This window comes from Dipodomys spectabilis, unplaced genomic scaffold (assembly GCF_019054845.1).
Source record: "Dipodomys spectabilis isolate Male_0828 unplaced genomic scaffold, ASM1905484v1 ptg000125l, whole genome shotgun sequence".
NCBI classification, from domain to species: Eukaryota; Metazoa; Chordata; class Mammalia; order Rodentia; family Heteromyidae; genus Dipodomys; species Dipodomys spectabilis.
In genome coordinates, this window is record NW_024870802.1 from 386,843 (window position 1) to 410,092 (window position 23,250).

Below are 23,250 nucleotides of genomic sequence, written 5' to 3' on the forward strand. Positions count from 1 at the left end.
AAATGTTCTGGGACAGTGAGTGCTCAGGCCTTGAGTTCAGGCCCCGTGACCAAAGGGGGAAAAAAAAAAACTAAAGTCACATAGTTGATCTGGACATTGTTGGTTGACACGTGTAATCCTAGCTATTCAAGAGACTGATCTGAGGACCATGATTTGAAGGCAGCCTGGCTAGAAAACTTCAGTTAACTAACAGAAAGCCATCAATGGAGGTGTGGCTAAAGTGATTGAATACCAGCATTGGGCAAAAAAGCTCACTGAGAACTTGGTAGCTTGAGGTCTTGAGTTCAGGCTGTGCGAGCGCGCGCGCGCGCGCACACACACACACACACACACAAATGTCTCTATAGCTCAAAGTGTAGTTCAGTGATATACATCAAACTCAGCATGCATAAGACAGTTCCTGAACAATGTGCGCACATGCGCATGGGTGTGTAACCAATATGCCTTTCTTTTTTGGGGGGGGGGCTCTTAACTCTGGGCCTGGGCGCTGTCCCTAGCTCAAGTGGTAGAGCGCTAGCCTTGAGCTGAAGAACTGAGGGACAGCACCCAGGCCTAGAGTTCAGGCACCACAACTGACCACAAAAAAAAAAAAAAAAAAGAGAGTCTCATGTACTTTCTTGCCCTGGCTGGCTTTGAACCATGATCCTCAGATCATAGCCTCCTGAGAGGTAGGATTACAGGCGTGAGCCATTGGTGCCCTGCCTCAATATGCCTTTTATGTTGTTTTGGTCTCTTCCTTCCAAGACAACTCTCATTCAGTTAATGAGCTAAAAGCAATATTCAGTAGTAGACAAGCACCACATGGTTGCTCTAAGAAAAGATTACATGTTCCATCTTTATTAATTGTACACAGATTTTATTTCTACACATATAGACACTTGGCTTAAGTTGAAAGAAAACCAGTTCTTGTTAAATAATTATTGGATTGTTTAACTTAGAACACATCCAAGAGCAGTGTTTCTTTCTTGGAAGATAAAACTTCAGATGGAAGTGATTTTACTTGATTCTTCAGTCCCTTGAGCTAAGACAAAATAGAATTTGTTCTGGTATTCAAGTATTTTCTTGTTCATTGTTCGATCTTGAACAATGGGGTCTCATGTTCTTCCTTTTGGAATGAGCCAGCCAGTGGAGAAAGTGATTTAGAACTGAATTTCAAAACTTCTTCAAGCTGGGCTCATGTAAAAAATTTAATTCAGTTTATAAATAGCCACATAGCAGGTTTTCTTACTGCCCTTGGAGAAAGGTAGGAAATTAAAAGCCATTAAAAATGAAGTGACAAAACCCTAGTCCTAGGTATAAACTTAAGTTGTCTGTGTTAATCTGGATATTTTTAAATATTTCAGTGGCAAAAGTAGCTTTAACCTAATGCCAGGAGCTTTTGACTGAGGGTCGCTAATACTTTCATTCTCCTAACACTTTTTTTAAATTAAATTTCAATACTAAAAAAATAGAAACAAATTAAGAAACAAAATACTCACATTTCTGGAGGGAAAATTACTAGCATTAACTCTTCTTTATATTTGCAAGTCAGTTCAAATAATGTTTAAGGGCTATAAATTGGCAGTGAGTCAGGCTCTTTTCCTTCAACTCAAAATCTCCAAGTTATTAACTGCCCAATTGTTTGTTTATATTGTATTGTGGCAAGAGCTCATGGTCATTATGAAATGAAAAAAAGAATCAGTACAATGCCTTAATTTGTTTTTGCTGGAAGCTTAACATTTTTACTCCAAAATGTCAGATAGTTTTTTAGAACGTGGTTAGCTAGGTTGTAAAGAAAACTCCAAAAGTCCTATGAGTCCTTGGTTCTTCATCTTCTTCCTAACTGTTAAATAACCTTGTCTTTAAACTGCATATGAACTGACTTTTTGACTTGTTTTGTCCAGATTGGTTTCTTCTTTGAAAAATAAGTATAATTTCTACATTTTTTCCCTTTAAAAAAATGCAGAACTTCGAGATGAAATTGTATCTGTTCAGGAAGAAAAGAAGAAGCTAGCTATTGAGCTGGAAAATCTCAAGAGCAAACTTGTAGAAGTAATGGATGAAGTATGTATCTCAGGCCGAAAGGCTAAAACCTTTCAGCTTTTTAAACTAAAAGCTAGATTGAAAACTGACTAGCCGAGTTAAACATTTGCTGTTGGAATCTGATTTCTGCTGGGAAAGCTATCTACCAGTTTTCATCTCCTCTCCTCTCTCCTAGTTCAGACTAATAAAAAGGTACAGAAAATAGGATCATGAACAACAGGGACCCACTCTGCAGGTTAATAAATTAGGACATTAAATAGCACTGGCTGCTTCTTGTTGTCCCCTACTACTGCTGCTTTTGGTGAAGAAGGAAGCATTTTACTTCTCCACTGGCTGCTGGTGCAGAGGGGAAGGCTAATTCTCTGCACACTTCCTGCACAGCTATAGATGGCACAAGGAAGAGTGTGTTCAGTGAGGATTTGAAGAACCTTTTGTTTTCCTCCTGAATTGTCATCAAGAAAAGGGCCACACGATTACCTTTTATTTGTACCTGCCTTCATAATCTCCATTCACTTTGCCTCCTGGTTCTCAGAGTCTATAGCCCAGAGTTTCCCAGCCCTTGTGTAGCTCCCTTCTATGGCCTGCAAGGGTGCCAGGCACTGGTCTTGTCACTTGAGTAGCTGCATCCTTCATTCCCACCTGCATGCTCATCTTCCCTGAAGGTGCCACATGAGAAGGTTGAGAAGCAGTGCCACCAGCCTCCCAGCCCCTGCTGCTTTCCCTTTGTTTTGCCAAAACCTTGTTCTTATAGGAAAGAGGGAGGTGGCCATCTTGGAAAGGGAGTTTCTTAGTGAACAGTGTATACCACTTCCTAATTTAAATCCCAAGCAAAACCAGTTCACAGCCTAGAGGTGAGGAAAGATTCAGAACCCCTGGTCAATTCATTATCTTAGTTTCTTCCTTCCTTCCTTCCTTCCTTCCTTCCTTCCTTCCTTCCTTCCTTCCTTTTCCTCCCTCCCTCCCCCTCCCCCTCCCCCTCTTTCTTTTTCTTTTCTTTTTTTTTTTATTGTGAAAATACCATACAGAGGGGTTATAATTACATGGGCAAGGTAATGAGTGCATTTCTTTTTTTTTGGGGGGGGGGGGTCTGGTCATGGGCCTGAACTCTGGGCCTGGGTGCTGTCCCTCAGCTCTTCAGCTCAAGGCTTACGCTCTACCATTTGAGCCACAGCGCCACTTCCGGCTTTTTTTTCTTTTTGCTTATGTGGTGCTGAGGAATCGAACCCAGGGCCTCATGCATGCAAGGCAAGCGCTCTACCCCTGAGCCACCTTCCCAGCCCATGAGTACATTTCTTATCAAGCATTGTTGCCTCCTCCTTTGTTTCCCCTTGCCTTCCTTCCCATCTCCCCCCACCCCTCCAACCTCTTCTCCCCTTCTTTCTTTCTTTAGTTGGTCGTGGGGCTTGAACTCCGGGCCTGGGTGCTGTCCCTGAGCTCTTCAGCTCAAGGCTAGTTTCTGCCACTTGAGCCATAGCGCTACTTCCGGCTTTTTCTGTTTACATGGTGCTGAGGAATCAAACACAGGGCCTCATGCATGCAAAGCAAAGCACTCTACCATTGAGCTACCTTCCCAGCCTGATTTGATACTTTTGGGATGATTTCTAGCATTAAAAATAGACACTGAATGTCTAGAGTGTGAGTACTGTCCTGATGAGGGACAAATGCCATCCATCCAGAATATGGGAGTATGATCAGTATTCACCACACATCCCAACATAAGCAGCCACCCTGCCATCTAGAGAACAGCCAAGCGACCACTGCCTCCTTTGAGGCAGTGCCTCCTGTTTACATTGCCATGTCACGTGGCTGGGAAACTAGACAGCCTTTTGAGCGTCGCACATTGCCATCTGTCCTGTTTCACCATTTTGGACGTTCTCTCTCTTCCACATCTTGCATTTCTAGGTAAATAAAGTTAAACAAGAGAAGGCTGCTTTAAATTCAGAAGTTCTTGAACAGAGAAAAGTCTTAGAAAAATGCAACAGAGGTACGTATGTCTTCCTGGTTTTTGTTCTCGAGTATGTACGTGATGTGTTTTCTGTATTTGTATATGGTATCATTTTACACGGTGCTCTACAGATCCTCATAACCAGATTCTCCTCTCCTCGCTTGAGTCTCCCCAGCAGTGAATTCTTCTCATTCCTATTATTTTTGTCATTGGAGACATTTAAATGCAGTTTCTTTGAAGGACTTAGAGTCCACTCATTTTGAAACTTCAAATAGAAAAACACTTCCTTTGTTCTATGTGTATCTGGGACCGTGGGCATTTTTGCTGTTCCTACAGTGTCAACCTATTTGACAGGTTCTTTAGTGAGTTAGGAAATCTAGGTTATTTAGTCAATCCAGAATTGATTAGGACATCTACAGAAGTACATGCGACATGATTACATTTTAAATGAAGAGGGTGTTTGGGTGGAAAGCGGTCTATGGGAAAGGGCGAGAAGAGTTGGACATGCAACGTATACTTGCTCTGAGCTCTTGTACATTTCTTGTTTGTGTACCTGAAATCTATTTCTCAGCTATCTGCAGTCAACACCATGAACAAACCCAGGGCAAAATTTGATAGTCATGGGGAAAGTCAGACCTGGCCTCATTGAAAGATGGAAGTGTTCATGATGTCTGCTTGCAGAGGGAACTGTATGACTTTGTCAACTGTGACCCATCATCCTTGTCAAACCTAGTATCAAGTCTCCTCCTGTGTAAGATGGGGAATGATGCCAAAGTGCAGTTCTGCAAAAGTCGTTCTAAGGGAGGGGACTGTATTAGTCCATTTTCTGTTGCTATTATAAAATGCCAGAGGCTAGCTGCTTGATAGAGAAGAAAAGGTTCAGAGATTCAAGAGCAGGCCATCAGTCTCTGGCTGTGGTGAGGCCTTCCTTGTTGAGGTCACACCGTGGTGGATGGCATCACCACCGTGGCTGTGTGGCTGTGTGGGTGTGCTAGAAAGACAGGAGGTCATTGCCTTTCGGGGGAGGCGGGCAGTCTTATACTTTTAATAACAAGCCCCTCTGGTGAGAACTCACTCACTCCATGGGTAATCCCTTCTGGGGCTGCTGACTGCACCTCCATTTACCTGATCACCCTGCAGTACACTCCCCTCTTAAAGGCCCATCACCTCTTGGTCCCTCCACCCGGAACCAAATATTCAGCACATAACCTTGGAGAATAAACTACTTCCAAAGCATAGCAGAGAATACATGTGTTGTCCGGTTTCCCTTTTCCCCTTGGCCATTCGATGTAATTAGGTCTGAAGCTCTGATACTAACAGGATATCCTTTATGACCCACAGGGCTTTCATTGTCTTTCATGGTAGTGCACTACCTTTGTGTCATTCCTTGCCTGAGTCTTTGTACTGAAAGGCGCTGTAATTGAGAGTGGAAAGTGGGTTAGGTTGTGGCGTTTCTTCAGGTCCTACCTTCTTTACAGATAGGAGGATTTGCTGTCCTGCTGCGGTGGGTTAGAACAGGGGGCTGTGGGGGTCAGTCATATGGCCCTTGCCTGCAGGGAGCCCCTCCTCTAGGGAGAGAGGATATGTGTGAACAAATAAATACACTATAGGACCAACTTCATGTCTACAAAATCCAAGTCAGCGGGACCTGGTCATGTGACAATTCTCTTTTTATTACAGTGTTCTGGACATAGGAAAGAACGTCAATTATCTAGCCCAGGGCTTCAGACAGTCAGAGTCTTCATTGTTTTCTTTGCGAAATTTCTTTTTTTAAATAGGTTTGAAAATCATTTAGCTCTCAGGGCCCTATAATTCACATCCCAACCTACCACTTACATGACTTTACCTGAGTAAGACTCCTTGCCTTCCGTCTGAGGAGGCAGTAGATTTACAGAGTGCAGAGTTTGAAATTCTATGTCATTAAGCACCAAACCTGTCCTTAGTCAGTTAGGCTTGAAGTGCGCAGCAGAACAGTGAGTGAAAGCAGCCATTAAGGGGGCCTTGGAGAGATGTTATTGCTGTGACTCGGCTCAAGATTGAGGGGAGGCCAGGCCAGAAGCAGACAGAGGCCGTACCTTTGGAATCCCTATGGGTACCACAGCTCCCTCCTGCCTATCTATACCATTTCTTAACAGGGCGGGCCACCAAATGTCAAATGTAGCAAAAAATCACAAGTTGCTTTGATTGACAGGACCTTCATGTTGAAGGCTGATGTCCTCCAGTAATGCTTCAATGCAAAGCTCCATAATGTGGGCCTGAATGAAGCTAAGGCTATTAAAAATGATCAGTTCTTCAACCGGGTCCTGTTGGCTCATGCCTGTAATGCTAACTACTCAGGAGGCTGAGATCTGAGGATTGTGGTTCAAAGCCAGCCCAGGCAGGAAAGTCTGTGAGACTTATCTCCAGTTAACCACCAGAAAACCAGAAGAGGCTCCGTGACTCAAGTGGTAGAGTGCTAGCCTTGAGCTAAAGAGCTCAGGGACAGCGCCTAGGCCCAGAGTTCAAGCCCCATGACTGACACACACACACACAAATAAATTTTTCTTTCTATTTGTCTGCCTGTCTATGCACATACATACATATATGCACATGTATGTAGATATATGTGTGGGTATGGGTATATATATGTATATATTCTTTCTATTGGATAATGCAGTTTTTGTTGGAAAATTTAAATTCATAGAGGAAAAGAAAAAATTTAACCTTTGTAATCTAAAGGTAAATACATTTGATGGATAGATAGATATACAGTGTATATTCTTCTAATCAAAAAAAACAAAACAAAACCGGTATAAGCTGGGTACCTGTGGCTCATATCTATTATCGTTGCTACTCAGGAGGCTGAGATCTAAGGATTATGGTTCGAAACCAGCCTAGGCAAGAAAGTCTGTGACACTTATCTTCAATTAATCACCAAAAAGCTGGAAGTGGAATTGTGGCAGAGCTCTGCTTGAGCAATAACTAAATTCAGAGATACAGCCCAGGTCCTGCATTCAAGCCACAGGGCTGGTGCACATGTATGCACACACACTGTGTGTGTGTGTGTGTGTATATGTATATACATATATATGCATATATATATATGTTTGTTATATATCTTCTAATGTATATGGAAGAAAAAGAATACCAGCAAATGAAATCTGTATCTTTCTTCCAACATAGAAGCCTCTGAATGTCTCTTTATCCTCATACTCCATCCTTGAAGCTTTTATCATTTCCTTTCTCTTATTTGTAGTTTTGCCAAACATACATGTATCCTTAGACAGCACATTAATGAAGCAGGCTTTTCACTTGATGGAAGTGCAGTGATTTTGCATATGACTTGTGTTACTGTTGGTGTTCGTGAGATTCATCCGTGTTGAAGGATGTAGCTGGGACATGTTTATTTTCACTAGTGCATAGTATTTCATGAGCTAACTATACCAAAATTCCAGTGTCTTATTGTCAGATAATGTCTCCAGTTATTTATTTGCTTTTTGCCATTCTGAGTCATGCTGTTATGAAAAGTCTTCCACATTTTTTTTTCTGGAACATATGTCTAAGAGTTTTTCCACAGTGGGTGTCAAATGTCAAGTCTTACCTTCAGTTTCAATTATAAGTAAATCTGCTAGTTTATACTCCTTTTATACTTTTATACTTATAGTTGTTTTGTGTCCTCTTCCCACTTCATAAAAGCCACATTCTACCAATGTTTTCATGTTTACCAATTCCTTCCTTCATGTATAAGGGGGCTTTGTTTACTTTGCATTTCACAAGTTCTAACACAGATGAAAGTCTTTCCTCATGTCTTTCCTGTGCCTCCTCCCCTGTGAAATGCTTTTGAGGTCTCTCATCTGTGACTTTAAAAACAAAAATGAATTTATTTTGCACTAATTATTTACTACTTAAAATACATCACAAGTGTCTTTCTTTTCCATTCCTGTGTTCATTACAATACAATTTTGATGAAAGAGTCATTTTTTTTGTAGTACAGTTTAATTGATGCTTGGATATTAGGAGATTCCAGTGTTTTTGGCGATGATATGAACATTTTTGCAAACAAATCTGTGTGTGTGCTTAGGATTTTTTTGTGTGTAGAGGGGGCAGTACTGAGTTTTAAATTCATAGCTTTACACTGCAAGGCAGATACTCTCCTGCTTTTAGCCACACTTCCAGCCCTTTGGGTTCTGGTTGTTTTTGAGATAGGGTCTCACATTTTTCCCATGGCCAGCCTGGACCCCAATCTTCCTATTTACCTTTGCTACCATACCTAGGATGATAGGTGGGTTTCACCACACCCAGCTGTTGGTTGTGATAGTTCTTGCAAGATTTTTTTTTTGCTTGGACCACTATGGAACAACAATCCTGATCTCAGCCTCCCAAGTCTCTGGTACATGTCTTCACACTCAACTGTGGGTGAGAAAGAGGTCTTGTAACCTTTTGGCCTGGGCTGGTCTTGAACTGTGATTCTCCCAATCTCTACCCTAAGTAGATAGGATTAGATATAAGCACCTTTTAGGAGAGGGATTTCTAGAAGTGGAATTGTTGAGTCAAAGAGTATAAATAGTATTTGTTTATTTTAATCTCGCTAGTACTAGGGCTTGAACTCAGAGCTTAGGCACTGTCCCTTAGTCCCCCCACCCCCAAAGGCTAGTACTCTATCACTTACACCACAGCTACACTTTCACTTTTTGATGATTCATTGGAGATAAATCTCAATACTATGGGATGTCTTTGGACCACAATCCTCAGATCTCAGTCTTCTGAGTAGTTAGGATTGCAGGAACCTGTCTAGCTTTTGGTTTTTGATTGACATTGCCAACATGTCTTCCAGATAGCTTTTTATCAACTTATACTCCAAGTAGGATTGAAGGAGGTAAGTAGCCTGCTGGGCTGTGTGGGCTTCCTTCCAGACTTTTCTACTCGTGTTCTGATCATCTGTGCTGCATACTGCCTCTTGTTTTTTCCTCCTGAAGTGTCCATGTTAGCTGTGGAAGAGTATGAGGAGATGCAGGTGAATCTGGAACTGGAGAAAGACCTTCGGAAGAAAGCCGAGTCATTTGCACAAGAGGTGGGTGTGTGCTAAATACCTCATCTCTTTTTTTTAAGAGGCTCTGCAGGTAACATGGGGGGAAAAAGGTACATTGTCAGATAGGAGGAATAGAGCTCTTGTGTCCTACAGCAGAGTAAGAGAATTGAAATTTACAGTAATTACTGTATGTTTTGTAAAGAACTCAAAGATAGGCTTTTTATTTTGTCAGTTGTGGGGCTTGAACTCTGGGCCTGGGTGCTGTCCCTCAGCTCTTCAGCTCAAGGCTAGCACTCTACCACTGAGCCATACTGCCACTTCTGGTTTTTAGTGATTTATTGGAGATAAGAGTCTCATGGACTTTCCTGCCCAGGCTGGCTTTGAACCATGATCCTCAGATCTCAACCTCCTGAGTAGCTAGGATTACAGGTGTGAGCCACTGGTGCCCGGCTAAGATAGGCATTTTGAAGGTAACCCAAATAGTAAATGTTGAAGGAGATGGAAATGTACTTATCCTGATTTGATCACTATACATTATATACATGAATCAAATTTTCATGGTGTAAATCATAAATGTGCATGATTATTATGTCAGTTAAAAAATTAAAAGCCCACCTTTTGAGGCTGCTTGATAATTTACCACTTTAATGAAGAACCACCTAAATGCAGGAGGCAACTGTGCTGGGTTTGGAATTTTGGTCATGTTGGATGTTGGTTCCGTGACCATCTTCCCTTTCCCCCCAAAAGCTGGCTTTAACCTCTTGGGACTTGTCACTGTAATATGGGTGCTGCTACAAATTGAACAGAGTCGATTTTGGAATCAAATGGAGCAATTAAAACATTTCATAAATAATCAAATACTCTGTACGGAAAAGGAATTGCCTTTAGAGATAGCCATAAGTTGTGGTGAAAGTCAGCTGGAAGACAAGACATCTCTGGGTTACAGATAACTTTGAGAATCAGACCACATCTCCATGTGTCGTCTCAGATCACAGTGAGGTGGGATCAGCCATTGTCTGCTGTTCTCATTCAAGCTGCTTCTTCCACTGTTTGTGGAACACTGCCATGTTGTACAGCCATTGTGTCAGCCTTTCATCCATGTAATCATTTCCCTCTGCTGCTCTAGATAAGCCTTGAGCTCCTCTACTTACACCTGACCTTGTTGGTGTGTGCAGTTGGGTATTCTGTGGCTTAGAGCTGCGCTGCAATGGGAGCTCCACCCTGCATAAATACTTTGAATCGGTCCCTCATATGGGTTGCAGGAAGTAGCTAAGGAAATGTGGAGTACGTAGGTAGTCATAGGGAAAAGTATCCAAGACACAGAAAGAAGATATGGGTGTAATAGAAATGACATTTGACAATCAGATTATGGTTTTGTGGAAGGGCGGGGGGAGCCTTTCTGTGCTTGAGTGTGCTAGCAGTGTTCGCTATGCTAGCAGTGAACTCTCCAGAAGGTTTAGTCCAAGTGCATCTGATTTGAAATATCATGACCCATTTTATTCAAGGGAGTTTAATGAGAAGTGAGTGAATGCTGTTCTCATTTTACTTGTAAGAAAGAAAAAAGAATCCAAGTGTGTCAAGCACTCTGTTGGGAGCGGCAGCAATATAAACAATGTGACTGCATGCACAGTGCCAGGAGAGCGAGGTCTGGTAAACAGAAGGGTAGGGATAAAGCAAAGGCCCCTCCATTGCAAAATTAAACAGATCTGCTAAGCTTGACCCGAATGCCAAGGTGTTATCTCAAGACATTGCAATCTCCCATATGCTGTTATTTCAATGACGTTAGACTACAAAACAGCTCGAAGAAAATCTTGAAGGCCGTGCTATAGCTGAGAAGACAGATGGGAGAAGCAAGATTCCAGGAAGAGGGTCAGAAATGGAGTGATTTCCTCAGCCATTCACCTGGTAGTGTGTTAAGCCTTGGGGATGGGTGGTGACAGTAAGACGGGCCATCAGGCCGACCCAGCGCAGGAGGCAGGAAGTAGGTCCCTGGCTGAGGCGGGAAGGCTTATGTTACTGCTAGCGTAGATATTTACAGTGGTGCCTGATACTTTTACAGTGTCTAGCTTTGGTCTACAAAATAATGAAAAGAAAGCTTTTTAAAAAAATAATAGCACTCAATTGGAACAAGTATGTTTTCCCTTTCCCGTAGATTGCAGATTCTCAGATTTGCAACAAGGTGCACTCACTTTGTTCATGGCTAGCACTCTTAACCACTGGAGCCATACCTCCAGCCCAACATTTTGCTGGTTAATTGGAATAGAATTACAGGTTTAAGCCACTGTACTTAACATTTTTAATTGCAAAAGGAATACATGTATATGCATATATACATATGTATGTATATAAACACATACATTTGGAAAAAAAATATAACCGGTTCTCAAGTATGTTAAGAAACAATTGAAAGTTTTTCCACTTCTACTAATATACTCATTTAAAATAGAACAAAGAACCCAATCTTCCACAAGAAAAAAATTAAATTGTCTTCAGAACTATATTATTTTTAAAATTTCCCTAGCATACTCCCAATTTTTAATATAATGTTCTTATACTTTTTAATATATTTATCTTGCTACTCAGTATAGTGGTTCTTTTTAAAGATATAGATGCTTTGATACGTATTCCCAGTAACCTATAAAACTATTATGCAAATGTTTTTTTCCCTTCTGTATAAGTCAGATAATAGTGGAGTGTTATTTTGTAAACAGTGAATTATACATTAGCAACCTAAGATCTTTCTTCTCCACTCTTCGCAAAGATTTGTGAAATTTCTCAGAAATTCTGATGCCCGCGGGTATCGTTGTCTGATTAGAGACCCACTTCCTATCTGTACCTCATGAACTCAAAGCCAAGTTCCTTCGTGTTTGGTGAATAAATTTTCTTGAGATTTTTTTTTTAGAAGAGTAGTTATTTAGACTTTTTTTTTTAAATATTTTTTATTAGCATCTGTTAGTGGGATGGGGAGGTTTATGTGATACTTCTTTCATGCATATGAGATACTCCATCAAACTCACCACCTCTACTGCTCCCCCAGGATTCATTGTTCTATTTACATATATGCAAATAAGACACTTGGACAGCATTCCCTCATTCATCTTTGTATTGCCACCCCCCCATTCCTGTTGGTAACCCTTACCACACAGCACCTATTTTTCTTGTCATTCATTTTTTTCATCATTGGGAAATGTATATTAATTATACAAAGGAGTTACACCATGGTATTTCACATATTTGCATATTATTCCTTATTCAGATTGATTATATTTTAGTCAGATTTAGAGATTTTGTGTGTGTATGTGTGTGCGCGTGTATGCGTGTGTGTACCTACACTGGGGCTTGAACTCAAGGCCTCTAGCTCTTGCTCAGCTTTTTTCAGTCACAGTGGGGGCCCCTACTACTTGAACCTTGGCCTCCATTTCAGGCTTTTTGATAGTTATTTCACACTAACAGTCTCTCATATTTGTCACCTCAGCTGGCTCGGAACAGTGATTCTCAGATCTTAGCCTCTTGAGTAGCTAGGATTATAGATAGGAGCCACTAGGGCCTAGCTTATATATTTTATATATAATTTTATAATTTTATTTTTAATTTTAGTATCTTGAGGTTTAGAGATCTAAAGACAATAGAATGGATATTATTTTCTTTTAAATTAGGACTTTTACTTAAAGGAAGACTTCCATTTGTATATTTATATACTTCCTCTTGTAATATTATTATAAGGGATTTTGCAAAAGAAATTCACATGATTAATATTTCTAAGATGTGATGTCATATAGCTTGACTCTTGTCTCCAAAACAATGCAGACGAAGTAATTTGTAATTGATGTTGAGCAAGTATCCAGAGTGCTTGTGGAAAACTTCCCTTTTCTCACAAGAAGGAAGCAAAACCCAAGGATTCATCTGCACCTCTCTCTTGCAGAAGCGAGGGTGGAGTAAAGGAAGAATGTGGGCTTCTTGGACCACACAAAATGGTCCATGGGAGTTGGGTACTGGTAGCTCACACCTATAATTCTAACTACTCAAGAGGCTGAGATCTGAGGATTGTGGTTCAAAACCAGCCAAGGAAGGAAAGTCCACAAGACTATCTCTAATTAACCACCAGAAAACCGGAAGTATTGCTGTGGCTCAAAGTGATAGAGCGCTAGCCTTGAGCAAAAGCGCTCAGGGACAGAACCCAGGCCCTGAATTCAAGCCTCACAACCAACCCTCCCCCCTCCAAAAACAAAACTGTCTATGGGCCTGTGTGAATTTGTAGTGGGTTTAGTTTTTTTTTTTGCAGAACACATGCAGTTGAGTAGGCTTTTCATAAATCCCTAAACATCAAGGACTGAGTGCTCCTGCCCATTTTCCCCTTCCTAAGACAGTGTACTGGACAGGAAATGTGAGGGTCTTGCTTTATTGTATTCATAATTTTTGACTTGAAAATCAACACTGGCAAAGGATCAAGCTTGAGGATTGTCTAAATCATTCAAGCTCTCGTCTTAATACATGAAGGTGGTTAAAATATTTTTTTGTCTCAGGTTTCACTTACCGACTTTTTCTGTTCCCTGATGGGTAGAATTACTGAACAAACTGATATATGCTCTACAGCAAGTTGTTTTTCCATATAGATCTTATGCCAGACTGTGTTCTTTTCAATGCTGTTAAGAATCTGAAAATGGGAAGTTCTACTGTTCAGAAATTGTAGAGTGGGAAAATGTTTCAGAGATTGCCAGACATTTCATGCTTGGAATCACCTGCTGGTTTACTGTAGTATAGTGTAAACAACAAAAAAAAAAAAGAAATAAGAAATGAATAGAGAGAGTTATTGGAGCTGGGTGCTCGTGGCTCACTCCTATTATCTTAACTGCTCAAGAGGGTGAGACCTGGACGGTGGTGGTTCAAAGGCAGCCTGGACAGAAAGTTCTGTGAGACTCCCATCTGCAGTTTACCAGCAAAATGTCAGACTGGAGGTGTAGCTCAAGTGGTAGATTGCCAGCTATGAGCAAGAAAGCAGATTGAGAGGGTTCAGCCCTAAGTTCAAACCCTGGTACTGACACAAAAGAAAAAAAAAAAAGCATGTTGATTTTGGTCATGTCAAAATGTGAGAATTGGATGAATAGTATGTATTGCTTAATAAAATGCTCTGTGTATACAAGCATACTTCCAGCCTTCTCGGCATTCCTCTACTGTGAACAACTTTTGTCACTGAGTGAAAATGATTGGTTTAAAACTAAACAGGAAGTCTAATAAATAGCAGAGGATATTATTCAGGTTGCTAAGAATATTGGCTTGTAAATCAGACAGACCTAGTTTTAAATCCTGATTTTTACCGTTTATGTGTATCTTTGGCAAAGTTGTTCACCCCCTCTGAGCCTATTTCATTATCAGTAATAGTATCCCCTTGACAAAATGGTTCCAAATACCAGACATTATTGTGAATATAAGATTATCTCCGCTGCATTTATCATAGTGTTAGCAAATGTTACCTATTCATGATACTCGTTAACTCACGTTTGATTAAAGCAATGCATATAGAACCATGAGTAGAGTACCTGGCATAAGGTAAAATTTTGGCGCCTTAGCTACTATGTTAAATAGTGACAATATTAAAAACTGAAATCTAAAATTCGTTTATTCTATAAACACCTCATTTGGGGCAGGGCTAAGGCACTGAAGGTTAGGAATATCATAATAAGAACTCCACAGCCTGCCCTTGGGCTCTGTTACAGTTTGGGGAATAGTGGGATTGAGTGAGATCTATGGGGGTTTTTTCTTTTTTTGTTCTAATTTTTTATTGTGAAAATACCGTAAGATCTATGTTTTTGTAATGAATTTTTGCAGATGTTCATTGAGCAAAACAAGCTGAAGAGACAAAGCCGCCTGCTGTTGCAGAGCTCCGTCCCTGACCAGCAGCTTGTGCAAGCGCTAGATGAAAACGCAAAACTCATCCAGCAGCTTGAAGAGGAAAGAATTCAGCATCAGCAAAAGGTAACAGATTTCATTCTGGAGTTATAGAGACACACTTGTTTTAAAATGAGAGGCATCGGTCCATATCTTGTATCTTATTAATTTCTTCTAAGCAACTTTCAGAAAAAGAAAGCTACCAAGGGAATTTAGTGTATTGCCCAACTAAAATTTCTAGCATACTTTTGTAGACTTTATAATAACCTTGAAACTGGTCATTGAAGAGAGATCTTAGCAAAACAGGGTAAAGATACATGATTCAAAAATGAGATAAAATGGATGGAACTAGAAATCATATTAAATGAGTCAAGCCATGCTCAAAAAGTTAAGTATCAACCTTAACACCAACGCCTTGCACCTATAATCCTAACTAGTCAGGACGCTGAGAGCTGAGCCTTGTAGTTTGAAACCAGCTTGGGTGGACAAACCTATGAGATTCTTACCTCCAGTTAAACCACCAAAAAGGCTGAAATGGGAGGTGAATGAGAACACAACGTCCTAAGTTCAAGCACCAATCCCAGTGCATGCATGCATGTGTGTGCACATGTACGTGTGTGCACGCACACACACGCGCAGTGATGATGATGATGATGATGATATATGAGTGTAAAAGGTAGTAATCAATGGGACAGGTGGGGAAAAGGAGGATAATGGAAGATGTAGACGTATGTTACTTTTACACACACACAGAAATATAGCATAATGAAATCCATCAAGTACTGTTTGAAAGGGGAGAGTTAGAAGGAATGTGTTAATATTGCACTGTACCCCTCCCTAGAATCATCACCTTGAAATCCCCCTGCTGTATTAATTCATGCTAATTTTTTTAAAGAAGGGACCACAAAAACTTTCTTTTATAAATGTAGTGTGGAAATATGCTTTTTGGGAAGACGTGGTTTTTGGAGAGCTTGTTGGAGGCCATAGGTCTTACTCCAAGAAGAAAGGACAGAAAAGTTATGGCATGCAGAAAAAGTTAAAGAAACTTAAGATTATTTAAGAATCCCACACTTTGGTGTATATCTAAATTATGCATATGTATAATTTCATGAGTATATAGTCTGCCTAGATGGAATTGTACCACATACTAGTCTATAACCATTTCAATTGGCAAAATATATCTTCTCATGCTAAGGTATGTGATTTTTAAATGGTTGTCTAGAATTTCATTTAATGAACATTATAGTTCATCAAGTCTATAATATTGGTAGGTATTTAGGTTATTTCCAGCTATTTACTATTATAATTAGTGAATATATTTGCACATTTGTCTGAATTTTTTTTCTTCAGTGCTAGAGAATGAACCCTGTACATGTTAGATAAGTACTCTACCACTGAGCCACAATCCCAACCCCTGTCTGAATCTAAACAGGACAAAACAATTTTCTAACAAGGGTATTACTGGAGCAGAGTCTTTCCCTCTTTTTTTTTTTGAAGATTTTTGGTACTTTCTAGCAATTTATAATTGTACTTCACCAAGCGTCTTTAAAAATGAAAATGGATACAGAAGTATTAATCTGTTGTGTTTGTGTGTTTTGTGTGTGTGTGTGTGCTGGTCCTGGGGCTTGAACTCAGTACCTGGACACTGTCCCTGAGCCTTTGTGCTCAAAATTAGCACTCTACCACTTGAGTCTCAGCTCCACTTCTTGCTTTTTGATGGTTATTGGAGATCAGAGTCTCACAGACTTTCCTGCTCTGGCTGGCTTCAAACCATGATCCTCTGTTCTCAGCCTCCTGAATAGCTAGGATTGCACATGTGAACCACTGGGGCCCAACAATCTGTTTTAAGTGAGTTTTTAGTCATTATTGTAGTTATTTTATTTACTTAAGAAGCTGACAGTGATTGTAAGGATTGTCTGTATTCATAATTTGTGTGATTTTAAGATCTGTTAGAATTTTTCTGCTGTGAGAATGATGTCAAAGATATTTTTCCCTTTTCTTGTCATGGACAAAGGACAACTTATCACCCTACTAAAGTTTGTGTGAAACCTCTAGGTCAAAGAATTAGAGGAGCAGCTGGAAAATGAAACATTGCACAAGGAGATACATAACCTCAAACAGCAACTAGAGCTTCTAGAAGAAGACAAGAAAGAATTGGAATCAAAATACCAGGGTTCTGAAGAGAAGGCCAGGAATTTAAAGCATTCTGGTAAAAGCATTGAGTACTTCCTACATCTTAATCATTCACCTGTAAAGCTCTCCTATCCAGGACAAAACCTGGCATATAGCTAGTACTGAGTGCTATAGGAAATTACCAAGATTTGTATTTAAATTCCTTCATTGTTAACAAAAAAGAAGAAAAGCTTCGGTCATCAATTGATTCACAAGTAGTCAGGCTCCTTCTTTTTTGGGGGGACATAAGGCCTTTGTGAACACATATACAGTATTAAGACACAAAGATGCTAGAAGCATGGATAGACAAAAAAATGTCAGCATTCTCAGGCCTTCAGAGGCATTCATACAATAAAGAACTCTGTTTTGTTCATTTTAGAGCACACTTTTAAAAGAAATCAAGTCATTTTTTTATAATACCTTCGTCTTTGGTACTCACACTCCATCTTTGCCTGTAATTATACCCATGAAATAATACTTCCTATGTCATGCCTAACAATGTAATGGGCAACTATAGATATATATATTAAATGGAAAAACTTTTGAAACACCAGGGATGCTTAAATCAAAGGATTTATTCATTCATTGTGGGAATGTGTGAGTTGGATTACTACACAGGCCTAAGTATAAGTCTTGGTGGGAAAGCAGGTAATTTCTGGAGGCAGGTACATTCCCTTTATAACAGCTTCAATATTCACGTCAGACGTTTTTGGTTAATTTTATACTAGAATTTTGAAATCTGTTCAGAAGAACCTTTGGAGGCTTTTCCTCCCCTTTCAAGTATATTCAGATATTAGGCTTGCTGCCTCATGCCTGTAGTTGGTTGGCAGAGAGGAAATTGGGAGGCAGAAATTAGGAGGATCCTGGGTCAAATCTAGCCGAGGCAAAATTTTTATGAGAACTCATCTCAGCCAATAAAAAGCTGGGCAGGGTGATGCAATTTCTTAGCTTTGGTGAGAAGTATAAATAGGAGGGTTGCAGTTCAAGCTGGTTCTAGCAAAAAAGCAGGGCTCCAAAGTAGCCAAAGCCCAAAGAGCTGAAGGCCTGGCTCAAATAGTGGAGCTCTTGCCTACCAAGTGTGATACCCTGAGTTCAAACACTACTCCTGTCAAATGATTTAAAAATTTTTTAATGTTTTTTAATTGACAGTGAAAATTGATTATACTTTTTTAATTGACCTAATTAAAAAAAAATTATTTTGGTCAGTCATGGGGCTTGAACTCTGGGCCTGGGAGCTGTCCCTCAGCTCTTCAGCATAAGGCAAGCAGTCTACCACTTGAGCCACAGCACCACTTTTGGTTTTCTGGTGGTTTATTGGAGATAAGAGTCTCGTGGACTTTCCTGCCCAGACTGGTTTTTTTTTTTTTTTGGGTCCGGTTGTGGGGACTGAACTCTGGGCCTGGACGCTGTCCCTCAGCTCTTCAGCTCAAGGCTAGCGCTCTACCACTTGAGCCACAGTGCCACTTCCGGCTTTTTTCTTTTTGCTTATGTGGTGCTGAGGAATGGAACCCAGGGCCTCGAGCATGCAAGGCAAGCGCTCTACCACTAAGCCACCTTCCCAGCCCCCCAGACTGGTTTTGAACTGTGATCCTCAGATCCTCAGCCTCCTGAGTAGCGAGGATTACAGGCATAAACCACCAGCTCCCTGCTTAATTGAGCTAATCTCCCCAGCCCCCACCCAGGGATAATTGAGCTAATTTTAAGGAACATTCTGTTCTTTTTTAGCCAGTATCAGAGGAGCTTGAAGCCAAAGCTATCTCATGACTGAAAGCAGCAGACATTGGACATATTTGAGTTTCAGATTTGAGTGTGTTTGTTTAGAATCTGCTGTGAGAGTCCCCAGTCCTACTTTGGTGTACAGTCAGAAATAGATAAGAGTAGGCATGCCTTTTGTCTCCAAAGATCTCTGAATCTCTGGAGCAACAAATATATGTTTTTGAATTAAAGGGAGGATTCTTGCCCACTCTGGTTTGGGGGTGCCATAGCAAACAGGTCAGCTTGTTTGCTACTCTGAGGACAAACAGCATTTGGCACCTGTCACCTGTTGCCCATATTAAAGAGGTTTTTTTTTGTTTTTTTGGGGAGTCCAGTCGTGGGGCCTGAACTCTGGGCCTGGGCTCTGTCCCTCAGCTCTTTAGCTCAAGGCTAGGGCTCTACCACTAGAGCCACAGCACCACTTCCGGCTTTTTTCTTTTTGCTTATGTGGTGCTAAGGAATCGAACCCAGGACCTCATGCATGCAAGGCAAGCATTCTACCACTGAGCCACCTTCCCAGCCCCAAGAGGTTTTTTTTTTTAAATGAATACATTCTTATTATTATTGAGGTGCTATACAGATAGGTTACCATTTCCTAAGTCAGGTAATGAGTACATTTCTCTTTTTTTTTTTTTTGATAATGTTACCCCTTCCTTTGCTTTCCCCCAGGTTCCCCTCTCATTCTTGCCCACAATTTTCCACATAGTGTATACTGAATAGCACAATTGCGTTTGTTCATGGTCCCTCCCTCTCTCTGTGCCCTCCTTTTGTCCCCCCTTAAAACAACCCAAAAGCAAAAACAAACACCACCAACAGCCACCACCACAAAACAGGTTTCTATTTTCGGAATGAAGTTTGATAAATAGCATTTTAAATGTTTTTAAACTTTTGCCATGCTGGTTATTGAACCCAGAGCCTTGTGCGTGCTAGGCAAGCTGGGCCCCTGGGCTCTATTCCCTACATCCCCAAGCCCTGTGGCGTACATTTAAATTGATCTTGAAGTCAGGATCTATACTGTGTCTCCAACAGCATTGTGGGTGTATAGTAATGTCTGTCTCATTGATTGGGCAAATTCTGTTTCTAGAATGTTCTTCAAAAGAAGAGAAAGCTTTTGAGTTACAGGCTTTTAGGAATTTAAGCCTAGTTAAAATAAAAGACTCCTAGTATTTGCAGTTTGTGAAGGAAATTAAGCAGTGGAGAGAAGTATGCAGCTATTAAAATTCATCACTAAATGTCATCTTTAAAAGTCATTCTTGGTCTCTACGCTTTTCAAGTCAAGTCTTAACAATATCTTAGTGTTTGAGTAGTATACTCTGTTGTTACAAATATTTCTTCGGCCTACTCAAATCTAACTTTCCACCCATTAGCCATTGTCTTGCATTCTTTTTCCTAGGTTGTCTGTGCAGGAAAATGATCGTCATGTTATACTGAAACAAATGGAAAAAACCTCTCTTGCATTAATGATAGACTCGATTTTTTTTTAAAGTCTGAAATGCTACAGTTTCATATGGAAATGCCCAACTCTGCCTTCCTAAGAAGCACTTGACTTGAGAGAGGTTATGTTTTTTCTTTCTTTCTTGTACACATGTAAAAGTTGCTTATTTCTCTTCTCTTCCGAATGTTTGTTCCCTGTGCAGTGGATGAACTCCAGAAGCGAGTGAACCAGTCTGAAAATTCGGTGCCTCCGCCTCCACCTCCACCTCCGCCACTTCCCCCTCCGCCTCCCAATCCTATCCGGTAAGCACAGGCTGGAGCCCCAGGGGCGGTACTGGCCTTGCTTTCCAGCACCAGCTTAGGATATGTCATTAGAGGAACTGTGAGAAAGCATCAAAGATAGCAACTTGAGAGCCGGGCGCTGGTGGCTCACGCCTGTAATCCTAGCTACTCAGGAGGCTGAGATCTGAGGATCGCGGTTCAAAGCCAGCCCGGGCAGGAGAGACCGTGAGACTCCTATCTCCAATAAACCACCAGAAGACCAGAAGTGGCGCTGTAGCTCAAGTGGTAGAGTGCTCACCTTGAGCTGAAGAGCTGAGGGACAGCGCCCAGGCCCAGAGTTCAAGCCCCACGACTGACCAAAAAAAAAAAGATAGCAACTTGTGTTTTTTTTCTCAGAAGATGTCTGTCTCTTCTCGTAATGTATGCAGTAGGGGCCTTCAAAAAACATTTGGCAAGGAAATTCCTGTGGGATCTCTGGTAGACCTTGAACTTCTATGTGGATACTCCACCCTCAAAAAAAACTAGGCACTTTTTTTTTTTTTAAGCGTGGATATACTGTGAGGATTGCTTTGAACAAGCACATCAAGGGGATTTTTGAATGTCACTAGAATGTTTTTATCTTTTTCTCCCACTAATTTGAATTTGAAAAGCTCTAGTTGATTCATTTTGTTTTTTTAAAAATTAAAGCAGCAAATTAAAACCTAAACCTACTAATTGTTATAAACTAGTAATTAAACTGAAAGTGCTAATTATTTTCATCCTTATCCTTGTATTTAAACCTTGATGAATGCTGAGAGAGGAACCTTCCATGAGGAAATCAATGATGTTTAAGTTCTTGGGAAAGGAAATCATCTATGCCAACAGGAACAAAAGTTTCCCCAAGCCTGACTCACCTGGTGGTCTTACTCACTTGAGCACAGCATCCTCCAGGGAGATCTAGTGTCACATTTTTGCCTTCTTTGTGGTTTGACATAACCCCACCTAGATCTACAAGGACCACCTGCTTCTTCTGGTGACCACTTAACCTCTTCATGTCAGGATGTTAGCTGCTTTTGAATAACTTATTCTTGAACAAATGGCATTTAAACTTTTGCTTTATTTTTTTTTTAGCTTTCATTAACTCATGTGATTTGTTTAATCCCTTCATGCAGAGAGGCCATTTATTCATGCTTTGCACCTTTGCTGATCTATCTGAATAGAACATGTAGCATGTTCCTCCCACACGACTAGGAAAATGGGACTTTGCCTTTCACAAAGATTCTCATTACTGTTCCTCACTGAGTAGGGTATGACATAATCTACTTGAAGCCATTGAAGTAGTTAAGACTAAATCATTTTTACACGTGATCGATCCAAGAGTCAATTGAAAGAATTTCAGGTATTTTAAAATTCTTTCTCTCCTGGGTAGCTGAATCTGTAGGCGATAGTCTAAATTTGACATTTAAAATGGGAAAGTCACCACTTTGATCTCTCTTGAAGGTGTAGAATTTTGAGCTAATAAGAAAGGTCACTTCTGTAAGAAGGGAGAACTGTTAAAAAGCAATTACAGCCTTGCTGTTGGCCTTTAATTTTTAGGCTCAGAAATGTTGAGAGCCCCTAGAATTAAAAGTAAAGTAAAACCTAAATAGAATTTTCCTCCAAAGAGTACTTTACCATTATACTGAGCAATCAGTGTAAGATTGAAGATTATGTGTGTTTCAAGAATGAACTCTTTTATAGGGCTCTTTGAAGAATTTTTTTCTTGAACAATATGAATAGCTTTATTTTTAACATAAATTTAAATCATATGGGGTATATTTTCTGGTAAGAATACTTCATGTGAAGAAATATCTTGAGTTTTGGTGTACTTTGAGCCCACTAGGCAAGGTTTTCCAACTTGTTCCTAACCCACATGTTGTTTCCCTAATGTCCCTTAGGTCCATAATAGAAATGACTAGAAATGGAAGTAGCAGGTGGAGAGAAGATCGAGACAACTGTAGGGCTTCTCTGCTTGGCTTTGTTGCTACTCGGGATTTCCCACTCCTTTGATTCAGGGAACAACAGGTTGGAGAGAAGAAAGAGAGGAATAAAGCATGCCTTAGTCATTTTTGTTGTGAAGCAAGTGTGGGTCGTGGGGACAGAGCCTGCAAGATGTCTGTGTAAGATCTGGAAACATAGAAATACAGTCATGTGATATATTCTGAGAAATAGTTTATTTGATGATTTTGTTGTGCAAACTTCATGGGGTGTACTGATACAAACTAAGCCCTGTCTTGACAATTGGTCTTTTTAATACAGTAGGTGATTTTTCTCTGGGTGCCACTTGTCTCCAATTTCTGCTTCAACTCAGAACATTTTAGGGAAACATTTTCTGCCATCTACTTAGGCAATTTACAGTAATGGACACATAATTGTTACCTCACATATGAAAACTCATATAAATACTGAGCAGCATAGATAAATTCTGGCCTCATCACCTTTGTATACAAGAATGTGTGCTCTCAGAATTTCCTCTCAGAACCATACGTGAGCCAGTTCCATAGACTATAGTGACAGGTTGAGGAGAGGCCTCTGATCTGTATGAATGTCCCCAAACCCACCCTGCCAGACATGGTGATGAGTAGATACGGAATCTTCCTGTGTTAGTCATTCAGTTGACTGAATGGAAAAAAATCAATAAATGAGGTTTACAGTTTCTCATTTCTGTTTTTCAAAGTTTTGTGTGGATTCCAGTGTCTAGCTTTTACAGAAATGATTATTTCCATTT

General features: G+C 40.4%; 1 protein-coding gene across 1 annotated transcript in view; it reads left to right on the forward strand.

The window, feature by feature from the left end:
* The window catches only part of Shtn1 (shootin 1), a 98,528-nt gene that overhangs the window by 37,872 nt on the left and 37,406 nt on the right, over nt 1–23,250 (forward strand). Inside the window, exons 6-11 of the mRNA XM_042689124.1 lie at nt 1,946–2,043; nt 3,925–4,006; nt 8,923–9,017; nt 14,802–14,948; nt 16,917–17,070; nt 20,426–20,525. Of these exons, the coding sequence (XP_042545058.1) occupies nt 1,946–2,043; nt 3,925–4,006; nt 8,923–9,017; nt 14,802–14,948; nt 16,917–17,070; nt 20,426–20,525 (676 nt within the window). The remainder of the gene's footprint in view (nt 1–1,945; nt 2,044–3,924; nt 4,007–8,922; nt 9,018–14,801; nt 14,949–16,916; nt 17,071–20,425; nt 20,526–23,250) is intronic.